The 14,549-nt window shown below is 37.6% G+C and overlaps 1 protein-coding gene across 1 annotated transcript in view; it reads right to left on the reverse strand.

Moving 5' to 3' along the window:
* Positions 1-8,501: 8,501 nt before the first annotated feature.
* Sucla2 (succinate-CoA ligase ADP-forming subunit beta) overlaps positions 8,502-14,549 on the reverse strand; it is a 34,201-nt gene continuing 28,153 nt past the window's right edge. The window contains exons 7-11 of the mRNA XM_005070968.4: positions 13,602-13,763; positions 13,368-13,510; positions 12,421-12,541; positions 10,721-10,809; positions 8,502-9,270 (exon numbers count right to left, since the gene is read on the reverse strand). Of these exons, the coding sequence (XP_005071025.1) occupies positions 9,196-9,270; positions 10,721-10,809; positions 12,421-12,541; positions 13,368-13,510; positions 13,602-13,763 (590 nt within the window). The 3' untranslated portion in view covers positions 8,502-9,195. The remainder of the gene's footprint in view (positions 9,271-10,720; positions 10,810-12,420; positions 12,542-13,367; positions 13,511-13,601; positions 13,764-14,549) is intronic.

A 14,549-nucleotide genomic window follows, 5' to 3' on the forward strand; every position in this document is an offset into this window, starting at 1 on the left:
TAATCAGGAATACTCATGGTTTGCCTCTGGTTTCCTTTTCACATACACATCCTGTCATCCTGCAACTATCACTCTCAACTACTTGGCTACAGTCTCAACTAGGAGTTAATCAATTCCCACCAGACATCTGTGAACTGAATTTCCAGGAGTGAGGTGAAGCCATACTTTTGCTAGAGTCTACAAGGTTGATTGACTAAAACTTTATGATTGTAGTGTAGTTGGAATGTTGCTGATCCATAGCCAAATTATCTATATGTTAAGCCCCTATGTCTGACATAATATCCTTGGGACTACCAGGTCAATTGTTTTTGGAATGCATTAATAGACCACCCACTTCCACCAACCCAAACTAACCTAGCCACTCCCACAAATGCAATGAGAAGTGCCTGGTGATTTTTTTATTCTGTAACTATAAGATGAAATTTAATCTACATTGGAACATGGAGAAACCTGGATTTGTGGGCTATGATCACTCAGTATTTGGCCCAAGAATAAACCATCTCTTCCCTCTGGGACAAGGGCTGTTTTATGTGGACAGATGAATGCATGAATGAATGCTTGTGTTCACTGACAACAAACAACCCCTCCCCCCCCCACACACACACCTTACTCTTGCTGACTTATTACTGTACTGGGAGTGACTAGACTTTGTCATTAAAGCAACTGCGACAGAGACTTACAAACTCTGAAGTTGGGCAGAAGCTGGTCTCCTCTCCTAAGGATTTCCTTAAAGCTGGCCTGCACTTGCAGGATTGACAAGCTTCTCACCACAGAGCTATTCTTGGTTACACAGAAAACATGATCTGTGAACTGATGATGGTTGGGGGTAGCTGAACATTTGGGAAACCATTGTAACAATTTAATTGTGGTGCTGGATTAAATTGGGACTGATTACTTTGTATGACTCTCAACATTGCATTTTTCTGTAATAATTTTTGTTTTTACTTTATCAAAGAATCAGGTCGTGACAGATTAAAATTTTAAGTTCTAAATTTTTTGAGAAGTTATCAAACTGGATTCCTAGGTATGACAGTATACTGTTTCATGTAAAAATTTCAGAATGTTTTTCAGCTTGAATCACTAAAATCTTCATAGATGTTGTGTGACGGATTTTTGGAGAAACACAAATGTCTACCACAGTGAGAATACCATCCCAAATTCAACTTGGTGAAACAATGAGTTTTATTGGGGTTACTTACGGGATCAGAAATTACTCAAAAACCGCTGCATCACCAAAAGCTCACCCCAGCATGGATGATGGCTCACAAAAACTGGAAACCTGGAATGAGTCACACAGCCTGAGGCAGCTCACAGGTGGGAGAGTGTTCTTGCCAGGCAGGCAGCTCAGTTCCACTGAGCCTCTTCTAGGCAGCTTGGCTGATCTGATTACCTCTCAACCCTCCTTACTGGTTACACATGTTTGGGGAGGAGAGAGGAGCCTAGGGAGTCTGTTCAGGTTTACTTCCTGAGCTTAGGGAGTTTCCCTTCCCTCCCCTTAGAACTGCGGTTCTCAACCTTCCTAATGCTGTGACCCTTTAATACAATTCCTCATGTTGTAGTAACCCCAACCATAACATTATTTTTGTTGCTACTTTGTAACTGTAATTTTGCTACTCTTATGAATCATAATGTAAATACCTGTGTTTTCTGATGGTCTTAGGCGACCCCTGGGAAAGGGTCATTCAACCCACCCGGGTTGTGACCCACAGGCTGAGAAGCAGCTTAGACCATCCTGTCTTAGCAAGTTCCCCTGGAAGACTTTATCTCAGAAGAAAATTGCTACACATTTTGGATGGGTTTGGTTTGCTTCTCCTCTCAGTCTCATCAGCTAGCTATGCTCTCATCAGGACACTAAGAATTCCAACAAAGAAACGGAAATATTAAAACATAAACTGAAGTGCTGATAAAAAAAACAACAACAAAAATCCTATGGAAAAGTCTCGGCAACAGAATGGACCAAGGGGAACAGAGACTATCTGAGCTCGGGACAGTCTAACAAGGACAGAGAATATTAAGGTACCAGTGGGAATTTCACATGACACTCTCAAGACACCAAATCTGGACAGAGAAGGAGAAGACTCATCTAAAGGCACAGAGTCATTTCAAAAGAAGTCTAACAGAAAAATTCCTGGCGTTAGGGAAGAGCTGCCATTCTACATACAGGGACATTAAAACGCCAAGCACACCAGGCCAGAGAACCACCTTTATCATATCACAGTCAAAACGCTAAACATACAGAGCAATGGAAAGCTGCAAGAGAACCGCCAAACCGCATATAAAGGTAGGACCACTGGGATAACAGCCTATTTCTCAACAGAAACTTTAACAGCCAAAGGGGCTCGTAAGGATGTACTTGACACTCTAAAGACAACAATTGCCAACCCAGACCGCTACATCCAGCAAAGCCATCTGTCATAACTGAAAGAAAAATAAAAAACTTTTCATAAAACAGACTAAAGGAATTATGACTGCTCAGTTGGCTTTACAGAAGGTATTTGAAGGAATTTTGGAGACTGAAAATCAAAAAACAAAAACCAGCCACTAGGTCACAAGAAATAATAAACTATGCTAAGATAATAGTCAAGTGAGAGATGAGGAAAAATAACTACAAAGTCGACAAAATGATAGGAATCAAATGTACTTTTCAGAAACAAGTCTGAGTATTAACTATCTCAATTTCCCCAGTCAAAAGGCATAGTAGTGTGGTGGCCAGCTTGACTGTGAAATAATCCATGACAGAGAGTTACAGACCATCAGCATAGTGAGCCAGTGCAGAGTATGAGTGGTTTATTTTTGGGTGACCTGCTCTTGGCTACTGTCTCAGAAAGACACCAAGTCAGGGTAGAGTGTTTTTTAAAGCCAAAACCACATAGACCACAACTACATCATATTAGACGAGGGGCAAAGAACCTTGCATGATCTGTTCCAGCAGAACAGAGCAGTTACTTCAGACACAGCATGACAATTTTCATTTATACCTTTATTGGTTATTTTAGTTTATGTGTAGATGGTACAAGCATTATTTTGGTTAGTGCATCTGGACCTTGGTCAGGGTCCTGGAAATCCCAAATATGTTGCCAAGGCAGATGTGGCTATTGGGGAATAGATGCTGAGAAACAGAATGAAGACCGTAGTTCCTTCAACTACATCTGGGATCAATTAAAACCCAACTAGCTGGGTACACTTATGAGGATTTTCTTAATTGGACCATGGGATGGGGGGGAGGACGCAAAGAAGGGTATTAAAGAAGGAAGCGTTTTTGAGTTTTTGTTTTGTTTAGTTTTGTTCTGCATTGCTTTCTGACTGCTTGCCTTCACTCTTGCTGGCACCTTCATCTATCCCACTACTGGGGCATTCCTTCACTGGTATTAGAACCCAATTCTTTAGGACTCCAACACAGGCCAAAGACAGCTGAGATATCCAGCCTCATGGGCAGAATGAACAACCACCGTGTTCTTAACTTTTGTTGAAAGACAGTCATTATTGGACTAGCTAGACCACAGCTTGTAAGTCAGTCTACCAAATCCCATGTACGTTCATTCAATTCGTTCTGTTCATCACAGATCAAATGGATCTAACAAGTTCTACAGAATATCCCACCAATTACAAATAATTTTTCTCAGTAGCCTACAGAATTTTTATAAAATAGATCATATATAGGATACAAAGCAAGCCTTAAAAAGTAAAAAGAAAAGCAAAAATGCAAAACAATTCCTTGTAATCTATCTGATCAAAGTGGAGTGAGGCTTCAAAGCAAAAGCAAGAGAAACCTTAGTGTACACACAGAGCTGTGGAGATTGAACAACACACTACCGAACAGTGGGCAGGCCCTTAAAGAAATCAAGAAGAAAAACAGTTTAGACTCAAATGAAAGCACAACATAACCTCTGAGATATACTGAAAGCAGTCCTGGGGTGACTTTATTTTGGCTCTAAGTGCATACATTAAAAATAAAAAGCTCAGAGCTCCCAAACAAATAACTTAATGACTATAGCAGTTGCAAGGAGAAATGTCCTTCAGAGGCTTATGTATTTGAACACTTGGTCTGCAGCTGGAGGCATTGTTTGGGGAAATTATGGCATTAGGATGCAGAGCCTTATATAGGAAGTATGTTATCTCTGCTTCCTGTGTGAGAAAAATGTGATCAGCCAGCTTCCTGCTCCAGCCACCTGCTGCTATGCCTTTCTTTCAATTACGAACACCCCTGTCTGGAACAGTAAGCCAAAGCTGCTTTTGGTCATGACCGTTTATCACAGCAACAGGAAAGTAACTAATACAATGGTTAACCTAAGGCTCTGAAAAAATGCAAAGAATTAATGAAACAAAGAGTTCTTTGAAAATGTAAACAATATAGACAAACTAACAGATTCAATTTATTAAACAACAGCCATGAAGATACCAATGAAACTCAGAAAGCAATCAGATCTTATCTTAAAAACCTACATTGCATTAAATTGGGAAATCTGAAAGAAGGGGATGAATTATTTCTAGATGTGTATGATCTACAAAATTAGACTAAAATAAGATAAACATTTAAACAGGTCTATAGCAAGCAGTAACACTGAAGGTGTAATTAAATATTTCTCAACTGAAACTAAAGTCCCAGGCTCAGATATATTCACCGGTGAATTTTACCACATCTTCAAGGAACAAATATCAACATACTCAAACTGCTACATAATAAAGGAACATTACCAATTTATTTCCAAAATTAGCATCATCCTATCAACCTGAGAAAGATGTAACAAGAAAGTTGGAGACCAACTTCCCTGAGAAACAGGCAAAAATTCTCAAAACACTTGCCAAGAGAATTAAAAACACACCACTTAACACGATCAACTTGGCTTTAATCCAAAAATGCAGGGATGGTTCACATGCATGAATAAATGCTCTAAATTATAGGAATTGCCTCAAGAACAGAAATCAGGGTCTGAGTAGATGCAGAAAAGGCTTTTGTCAAAATCCAACACTGCTTCAAGTTAAAAGTCCCAAAGAAACTCAAACAGGAAGAACATACTTCAACATAATGATGGCTATATATAGCAAACCCATAGCCAACATTATATTAAAAGGAATAGAAGCAGTGATTCTCAACCTTCCTAATGCTACACCCCTTTAATACAGTTTTCCTCATATTATAGTGATCCCCAACCATAAAATTATTTTCATTGCACTCCATAACTGTAAAGTTGCTAGTTGTAAATTGTAAAAGAAGTATCTGTGTTTTCTAACGGTCTTAGGTGACCCCTGTGCAACATCATTTGACACTCCCCAACCCCCACCCCCGGAATCACAACCTACACGTTGAGAGCTGCTGTAATAGAGGACAACTCAAAGCATTTTTACTAAAATCAGGAATAAAGACAAAGTGCCCTCTCTCCACGCTTAGTCAATATAGTACTGCAGGTCTCACTTGGAGCAATGAGAAAGAAATCAAAAGGAATACAACCATCAGAAAAAGAAGAAATCAAAAGTATCTCTATTTACACATAAAGTTCTATACAAGAGACACTATAGAGTCTACCAGAAAATTCTTAGAACTGATAAACACTTTTAGCAAGCTTGCAGAATACAAAGTTAACACACAAAAATCAACAGCCTTCCTAAACACCAAGGACAAGTAGACTGAGAAAGAAATCAGGGAAACAATTCTATTCACAATTACCAAATCACAAACCAATAAATTTGGGAGAAAGAGATCTACAATGAACACTTTAAAACAGTGAAGAAACTGAGGAAGACACTGGACAATGGAAAGAAGTCTTACACTCATGAACTGATAGGATTAATAGTATGATAATGGCCATGCTATCAAATCTGCAGATTCAATGCAACACTAATCAAAATTCTAGATATTCTCCACAGAAACAGGAAAAAAAAATCTTGTAATTCATGTGGAAGCACAAAAATCTCTAGACAGCTAAAGAAATCCTAAACAAAAATGCTAGAGATACCACCATTACCTGATTCCAGTCTACTACAGAGTCATAATAAACAGACAAACAAAAACCAGCATGGTGCTATCACAAAAACAGACCTGAAGACCAGCAGAACAAAGTTGAGGACCTAGCTAGAAGTCCATGCACCTACAGCCCTGATTTTATACTAAGATGTCAAAAACACACAATGGAGAAAACAGCGTCCGCCATGAATGGTGCTGGGGAAACTGGATAGCTGTATGTAGAATGAAACTAGGTGCTAACCTCTCAACCTGAACAAGGGATTAGGAACCTCAGCATAAGACCCTTTACCCTGCAACTGCTAGAAGCATAAGGCATCCATCTCAAGTCTAGGCACAGGAAAAGTAAGGAGTTTCTGAAGACTCTGATTGCACAGAAAATAAAGTCAATAACCAACAAGTTGTCAATAAAGAATGTGAGAACATCCTTGCCAGCTATATGTACATCAACATACAAGTAACTCAAGCAACTAAAATATAGGAAACAACCCAATTTTAAGGGGTAGAGGGCAAGGAATTGACCAGTCTCAAAAGAAATACAAATGGCTAACGCGCTTTTTGAAAATGTTCAGCAATGATTTACATATTCAGTGATCAGGGAAACTCCAGCTAAAACTACCTTGAGATTCTACCTCACCCCACACAGAGTGGTAGTAATCAAGAAAACAAATGACAGCAAATGCTAGTAAAGATATGGGGAAATAGGACACTCAGCCTCTGACGATGTGAGTGCAAATTAATACAGCCACTATAGAATCAGTGTGGAGGTTTCTCAAAAGGCTAAAACAAGAACTACCATATGATCCAGCAATACCATTCTGAGCATATATCCAAAGGACTCCATATCCTGCTTGTACATAGATACCTGCATAACAATGTTCCCTGCTGTTCTACTGACTATAGCTAGGAAACTGAATTGGCCTAGATATCCATCAACTGATGAATAATGAAAGTGTACATGCAGAATTTTAATCAGCTGCAAAGAAAAGTGAAATTAGGGAATTTTCAGGAAAATGAAATCAACTGGAAAATACACTGAAAGATAACTAAGCCCAGAATGACAAATACTAAGTTCTCTCTTACATTTGCAGCCTAGCTCTGACAGTTTACACTTACTTGTACATTTAACTTGGAGTGTCCATAAATGGAAGTGAGGGGCAGGGACCTCAATGGAGAAGAGAGTAGAATACACATGATAGGAAACAGAATAGAGCTTTAATTGGGGATTGGTCAGGGAGGGGAAAACAAAAACTAGGGATGTATTAAAAACCCTTACAGAAACCCAATAAATACTTTGTACACTGATTAAAAAATAAAATTTAAAAAGCGAGAGGATTTTTCTCCCCTTGAGACAGGTTCTTTCTATGTAGTTTGGTATTCATTATGTAGGCCAGCCAGGTTGGCTCCAGTTGACAGAGATCCTCCTGTATGAGTACAAACTTTAGGCAGTGGAACCAGTCCTGATTTCCAGAACTCATGGCTTCGTTATCTCAGCTCCTCTGTGTCACTGTGGACACATTGAGTGGATTGGATCCTGGCCTAACACATGGCTTCATTATCCCAGCTCTTCAATGGCATTTTAGATACCAACTTCTAAATCTTACCCTTTTAACTCTTTAGAAAATCAATGCTTAAATTTTATATTATGATAAATTTTAACACTACAAATTACTGCAATCTGAAAACTGGTTACTACACACTTTCTTGCTCCTGTTTCCAGAGAAAAGCACATGATTCTCACTACAATCCTTTACACTTGGCCCCAGTCTAACATTTATAGTCAGTATCTAAATTTTTCTCTAAATACAATTCTTTGCCAGATAAAAACATGTCACCAAATCATCCACAGCTTTAGCATGCTGCTTGAGCACTGTTGTTTTGCTCTTCCCTCCCAACCATGCTAAAAATAATATAATCGAGGAGATTTAGTACCTACCAAGTCAATTAAGAGGCAAATTAGGTAGGAGTAGTGATATAGCTCAGTAGTCAAGTGCTTGCCTGGTACAGAAAGACGTAACTTCTAATCCCAAAATCATCCATGTAACCACACACATTTAAAATGTGTTGTAGTCTCCACAGAAACTACTATAGTATATTTGTCTATAACTCAACTATAAACTAAAGATTTTTAAATGTTAAAATGGGCTTTTTAGCTTGGTCTTGGTGGCACACGCCTTTAATCCCAGAGCTCAAGAGGCAGAGGCGGATGGATCTGTCAGTGTGAGGCCAGACTGGTCTACACAGAAAAACTAAAACAAAAAAAAAAAGGGGGGGGGACTTTTAAGTAAGTATATAGAGCTTTAAAGAGAAAGGCATCCCCACATGCCCTCCCCAAATTCAAAGATACAAACATACACATAATAACGACATATACTAGAAAGTATGTCTGTGAACAGCATAAATCTACTAATCTTCTAAAGAAAGCTTTAGAGTATGTACTGTCATGTCCAGCTGTATGATCTATAAACTGCCTCCTTAGACCTACTTACTAAAATGACCACCTACAACTGTTATTTTAAAAGAAAAAAATACATTACTCCAATTTACATTGGGAAACGTTTATTAACTTAAATTGGCAATCTTAACTTTGCCCACCATGTTCTTAATAAATGTCTGAGATATCAACCTGCAGGTGTTTTCACCACCACAGAATCATGAAGACTTGCGGTTATTATTGTCCTGTAATGATTAAAATGATGTTAAATAATCAACAAGTTACTTCTCTGAAATACTTAGAAGATATTCTGAGGAGTGCTTGCACGTTCTGTGTATAAATAATGATTGATACATTTAAGATCCATTTGATGCTGAAGATAAATATTTCTTATATAAACATTGTTTTAACACAACACTGTTCTAATGAGGCAGTTACTAGATATATTTTCATACTAAAGAATAAAGCTTTATCTTTGTAGTTATTTTATTTATAGAACTCTTAGCAATGAAGAACTCTGTCTCCAACAACAGAAAAGAGACATACTGCAAGTGTTCTGCAGAGGAAGAAAAGAGATGGCTGCAACAAAAGGAACCAGCAATGTGCATCATACATTCTTTATACAAACAGTCCATTCTGAGCAGCAGAATCAAACACAGACCAAATGCTTTCAAGGGTTTATGAGGTGCTATGTGGCGATTACATTCTCCACACACTGAAAAGGAAAGGGACAATAGCAGAGACCACAGTATAATAAAGAATTACAACACATTAACAAGTCAGCCAGCTACCAAGTTCTTGTTTAGATCGGCAACTGAAACTTCACATCCACATGGGCTTCTTTAGCTAAGGTCACTATTTCAGAGAGCTTTACAACCTGAAAGAGAGAACACAACATCTCTGACTCTATGTTCATAAAAAGGTGAACACACATTATAAACCAAGGCAAAATGAACACAGAATCTTTTCCATTTAAAACACTAGGGCTACTCTGACATTGCTGTAAGTCACACAACTCTCTTTTAGGAACTGGCACTTGCAAGAGTGTCAAGTCTGACATTTCTCATAACCTGTATGATATATAACTAGATACATCTTACCTAAATTTTACCTTGAATACAAAATCAGAGAGTATCCTTGTAAGATACCCACAATTCAAAGCACAACTAAATAAAACATACTTTGAAAAAGCTTACAAACTTAATTTATAATATTGGGGTAGGAGTTTAAACATAAAAATTGCTGGTATATTTCCTGTGAGGTAACAATTAAAACTCCAATTCCCTGTAAGACATGAAAATATCTGTTTCCATACAAAATGTCATACAAATTAGACATGTCTAAAACCAAAATTCAGCTTCTCTCCTGGTAAAGTAATTACAAAAAAAGAGTCTGGGGTTAGAGGGATATAAGTGAATTTATATAAGCTATTTCTCCATCCATACACATGGAAAATTTCCCACCAGATCCTGGGGGTGGGGAGGGATCATTATCAAACATAAGCAACACTACAGACTGAACTTCTAGTCTAAGAGAAAAACACAGAGAACAGAAGAACAGGAAGGCTCTACAGACCAAGGAAGACTCCACAGGACCAGAACACTGTATTTAACAAATAAACTCCAGAGGAAGATTACTTTAAAACAGAAGGGCTACTGATTAAGAAATGCAATTATTACCCAACTGCTGTACAAACAGTTTGACCCAAGTCTAACAAAGAGCCTAGATGGTATGAGATAACTGTTGAACTTTCACAATCAGAAGGCCAGCATTCTCTAACAGTAATTCCTTTACATCATTATACTACTTCACCTTCATCTACATGACTGTGATGTATAAAATGATGCACATGGGGATTTATTAACTACTAACAGATAAGAACATAGATTAGACCAGATTGGGTGTAAATTGGCCACTGTTTAAGATGGATGGATAATAGATAAAAGATATAAGAGGTTCTGAAACATAATTTTTAAATTCCCTTTGCCTACAGACTCTTCTGCATTGTCACTATGAGAATCTCCCCTCACTTATTTTCATTTCTTTTACTAATCTCCCACTTGGTGACCACCTGTCTAGATCCTTGGACAGATAGTCCCAATTTTCCTGTTGCATTTGAGACTGGGTACAATCTTTATCCCCCACTGCAAACTCTACCTTAGCAATATATGTATATGTTGTCACTCCCCAGAATTAAGCTTGCTTTCCATATACTTAAACATTAATATCAGCAGTATTAATACTCAGCTGGATCATTTTAGAATTTAAAGATCAATAGATCCTTTCTATACTACAAATTTGTCTTTAGATCATCAGAACCCACTTACCATTTTAGCAGCTTCATCCAAATCATCACAAGCAAGAATTTTAAGTTCACTGTCTGCTATTAGTGCCTTAGCGTCATCAACTCGTGTACCTGGAAACAATTTATGCAAATATAAGTAAATGAATTAAATGTGTATGTGCTTCTATATACACACAAAAGCACATTTTGTGTTAAGTATTGTTAAGTATTTAACATTGTTAAGTATTTCACACAGGAGTTTATATTATTTAACACAAACAATTATTTTTAAAAAATTGTAAGAGCTTGGAACTACATTGTGAAATATTTCATTTTACATTATATCCATAGTAATAAAAGCAAAGTCAGAATCTCAGAAAAATCACAAAACAAATCACTTGTGGAATATTACTTTAACTATGTAAAGATGTGTTACATTTAAGTTGCCGAATATTACTTTAACTGTGTAAAGATGTGTTACATTTGTTTATGCTGCATTTGTTTAACAATGTAAGGATGTGTTTAATTATATAAAGATGTGTTGCATCTGTTTCACCTTGCCTGCCTATAATAAAAAGCTGAACGGTCAATAAGTAGGCAAGAGAGAGACAGGTGGGTCTAATGGGCAGCGAGAATAAGTAGGAGAAATCTAAGCGATGGAGAAGAAAAAGGAGAGCACAAGGGAGAAAGAGGAACATGCCCGGGGCCAGAAGTCAGGCCAGGTAAAAGTAAGATATACAGAAAGAAAGGTTAAAAAGTCCTGAGGCAAAACATAAACAAGGGGAAACATCAAAATAAGAGATAAGGCCAAGTATTCATAACTAACAAGTTTCTGTGACATAATTTGGAAGCTAATTAGTAGTCCATAAGAAAAGGCCTAACATGTCACATTACAAAAAGCAAAACTTTGGACATTTATGCCCAGTGTAGTAAATTAAAAACCAAAAACCACATTGTGGTGGTCTGAGTGAGAGGTGTCCCTTACAGGCTCATGTATTTGAGTACTGGCCCACAATTGCTGGCACTGTTTGGGAAGGTTACAGATCTTTTAGAGTGAGAGTCTAGCTAAAAGAAGTACATCACTAGAGATGGGTTTGCAGTCTCATCCTATTTTACTATATGCGTGACTGAGATGTGATTTCAGTTTCTTGCTCCTGCAGGTACCTTTTCCACTATTATGGCTATCTTGTCCTCCGAAATTGTAAGCCAAAATAAACTCTTCCTTAAGATGTCTTTTTGTTTTTGTTTTTTAAAGATTTACTTATTTATTATGTACACAGTGCTCTGCCTGTGTATACCATTGCAGGCCAGAAGAGGGCACAAGATCTCACAGATAGTTGTGAGCCACCATGTGATTGCTGAAAATTGAACTCAGGACCTCTGCAAGAGTGTCAGTGCTCTTAACACCTGAGGCATCTCTCCAACTCCTTGTTTTGTTTTATTGAGACATGGTTTCTCTGTGTGGTCCAAGCTTTCCTGGAACTCACTTTGTAGTCCAAGCTGGTCTTGAACTCAGGGCTCCACCTGCCTCTTCCTCCAGAGTGCTAGAATTAAAGTGTGCACTCACCACACCTTAAGTTGCATTTGATTACGGTATTTTATCACAGTAACAGACTTTCCAAATTTTGTATTTAATGCTTTCACTGTAAAAACATAGCTATTTGTAAGATTATATTTTAAATTAACTGAGTTTCTCACAATTACATCACTTAAACAACTAGAAACAATATCTTTAACACTCACCTTGTAACCGTACCACAACAGGTATTTTAATTTCTAAATCTTTTACTGCCATAACTATTCCTTTTGCAATAATATCACATCTCATTATTCCTCCAAAAATGTTGACCAGAATAGACTGTACCTATAATAAAGTAAATATGAAAGGAATGAGTATTTATCCTTTTCTCCCAAAACAGCAGGATATGTGTTTTATAAAAATCAATTCCATGGAAACATTTTCAGATAAAACCATCATTTCCCTTTCTATCTTTCTGTCTACTACCAACCAGAACTTATTTCCACTAATTTCAACACCTGCTTATATTTGATTTCTACTATAATCCATACAAAACCTTGTCATTCCACCTACTTCTTCCTGTCTACCAACACAATCATTCCAGATCCTGTCCTACAGCAATGTCACAGAAAGCATCTCCATTGGTGTCCATCATCTACTATTCCCTTCTTTCAGCCCCATCAATACAACCAATTTTTGACTCAAACCCAGGTCATAACAGCTCTACAACTATCTCTGCTCTGAACCACAGCCCCTTAAGCTAATCAAATCTCAGGAGCAATTTCAGTCCTTACTCTTTCTTCTTCACCACTACCTATAGTCTTCCTTCTTTAAACCGTTTGCCCTGGTCATCAACCCTATCCTGATGTGATCTTACCTCTATCACTTTATTCTCTCTCTCACAAGAGTTTTTTTTTTCCATATGAATGGCTCCCATGATAGTTCACCAGAGGCATTAATATCTAATTTTATCAAATTTCTTCAGTTTGATAAAGTTCAACATTATTTAATTTCACCAAAGTCTCTCTAACTTGTATTTCACTTAAAAGATTTCAATTCCTCTTTTCAAACTATTGTAGTACTCTGAATTTTAATGTTGAACTAGCAGATGACATTAACTAATCAGGTTGCTTCTTACAACTCCAATTCTAACACATAATCCCACCCTTACCTTTTTATCTGAAGTGATAAGCTTAAATGCTTCTGTTACTTGCTGGACTGTGGCACCTCCACCAACATCAAGAAAGTTGGCTGGAGTCCCTCCATGTAGTTTTATTATATCCATTGTGGCCATAGCCAACCCAGCACCATTTACTATCAAGAGAGAAAGATGATTTGTATAATGAACAGAGAAAATGCATGAAATTTTACAAAGCCAACTGTAACATGAGAACACATTAGGTACCTAGACAACCTATGTTCCCATCCAGGCCAATGTAGTTAAGATTTGCATCATCTGCGTCCTTTTCCCTTTCATCTTCCTGGCTCCAGTCCTGAAGGTCAAAGATCTTCTTTTGGCGATAGGCTGAATTTGAATCGAAATTGATCTTTGCATCCATACATAACACTTAGAGAGGAAAATGAAGAAAGTCTTAATTTTATGACACATACAATGACCTATCCAATAATAAACATGGTTTAGTTTAAAGGTAAAAAGCACATTTTAATTTGTCGTTTATTCAAAGTATTTCAATTTATGTTCACAACATGAATTCTAACTGTTTCTTAAAGAAAAACAGGAATCTAAAATATTCCTGTTACTGTTTCTGCAGCAATCCCAGCACCAAAGAACAAAAACGGAGAAAAAAAAACTTTCCTCAAAGACATAACACCAATGGAGTACTACTCAGCAGAAAAATAAAATAAAAAATAAAATCTTGAAAACTGTAGGCAAATGGATGGAACTAGAAGAAACCATCCTAACTGAGGTAACCCAGTCACACAAAGTCAAACATGGTATGTACTCACTCATATACAGATATTAGACATAGAGCAAAGGATTATCAGACTATAATCCACACCTCCAGAGAAGCTAGAAACAAGGAGGACCCTAAGAGAGACATACATGGTCCCTTGGAGAAGGGGAAAGGGACAAGATCTCCTGAGCAAATTGAGAGCATGGGGGGGAGGGGAAGTAGGAGAAAGAGGAGGGGAAAAGAGGAGGCAGGAGAACATGAGGGATCAGGAAGATTGAGTGGGGAGAGGAATAGAGGAGAGCAAGAAAAGAGACATCAATAGAGGGAGTCATTATAGGTTTAAAGAGAAATCTGGCACTAGGGAATTGTTCAGAGATTTACAAGGATGACCCCAACTAGGACACTAAGCAATAATGGAGAGACTACCTTAAATGCCC

The sequence above is a fragment of the Mesocricetus auratus genome, unplaced genomic scaffold, assembly GCF_017639785.1.
Source record: "Mesocricetus auratus isolate SY011 unplaced genomic scaffold, BCM_Maur_2.0 Super-Scaffold_2245, whole genome shotgun sequence".
In the NCBI taxonomy this organism is placed as follows: Eukaryota; Metazoa; Chordata; class Mammalia; order Rodentia; family Cricetidae; genus Mesocricetus; species Mesocricetus auratus.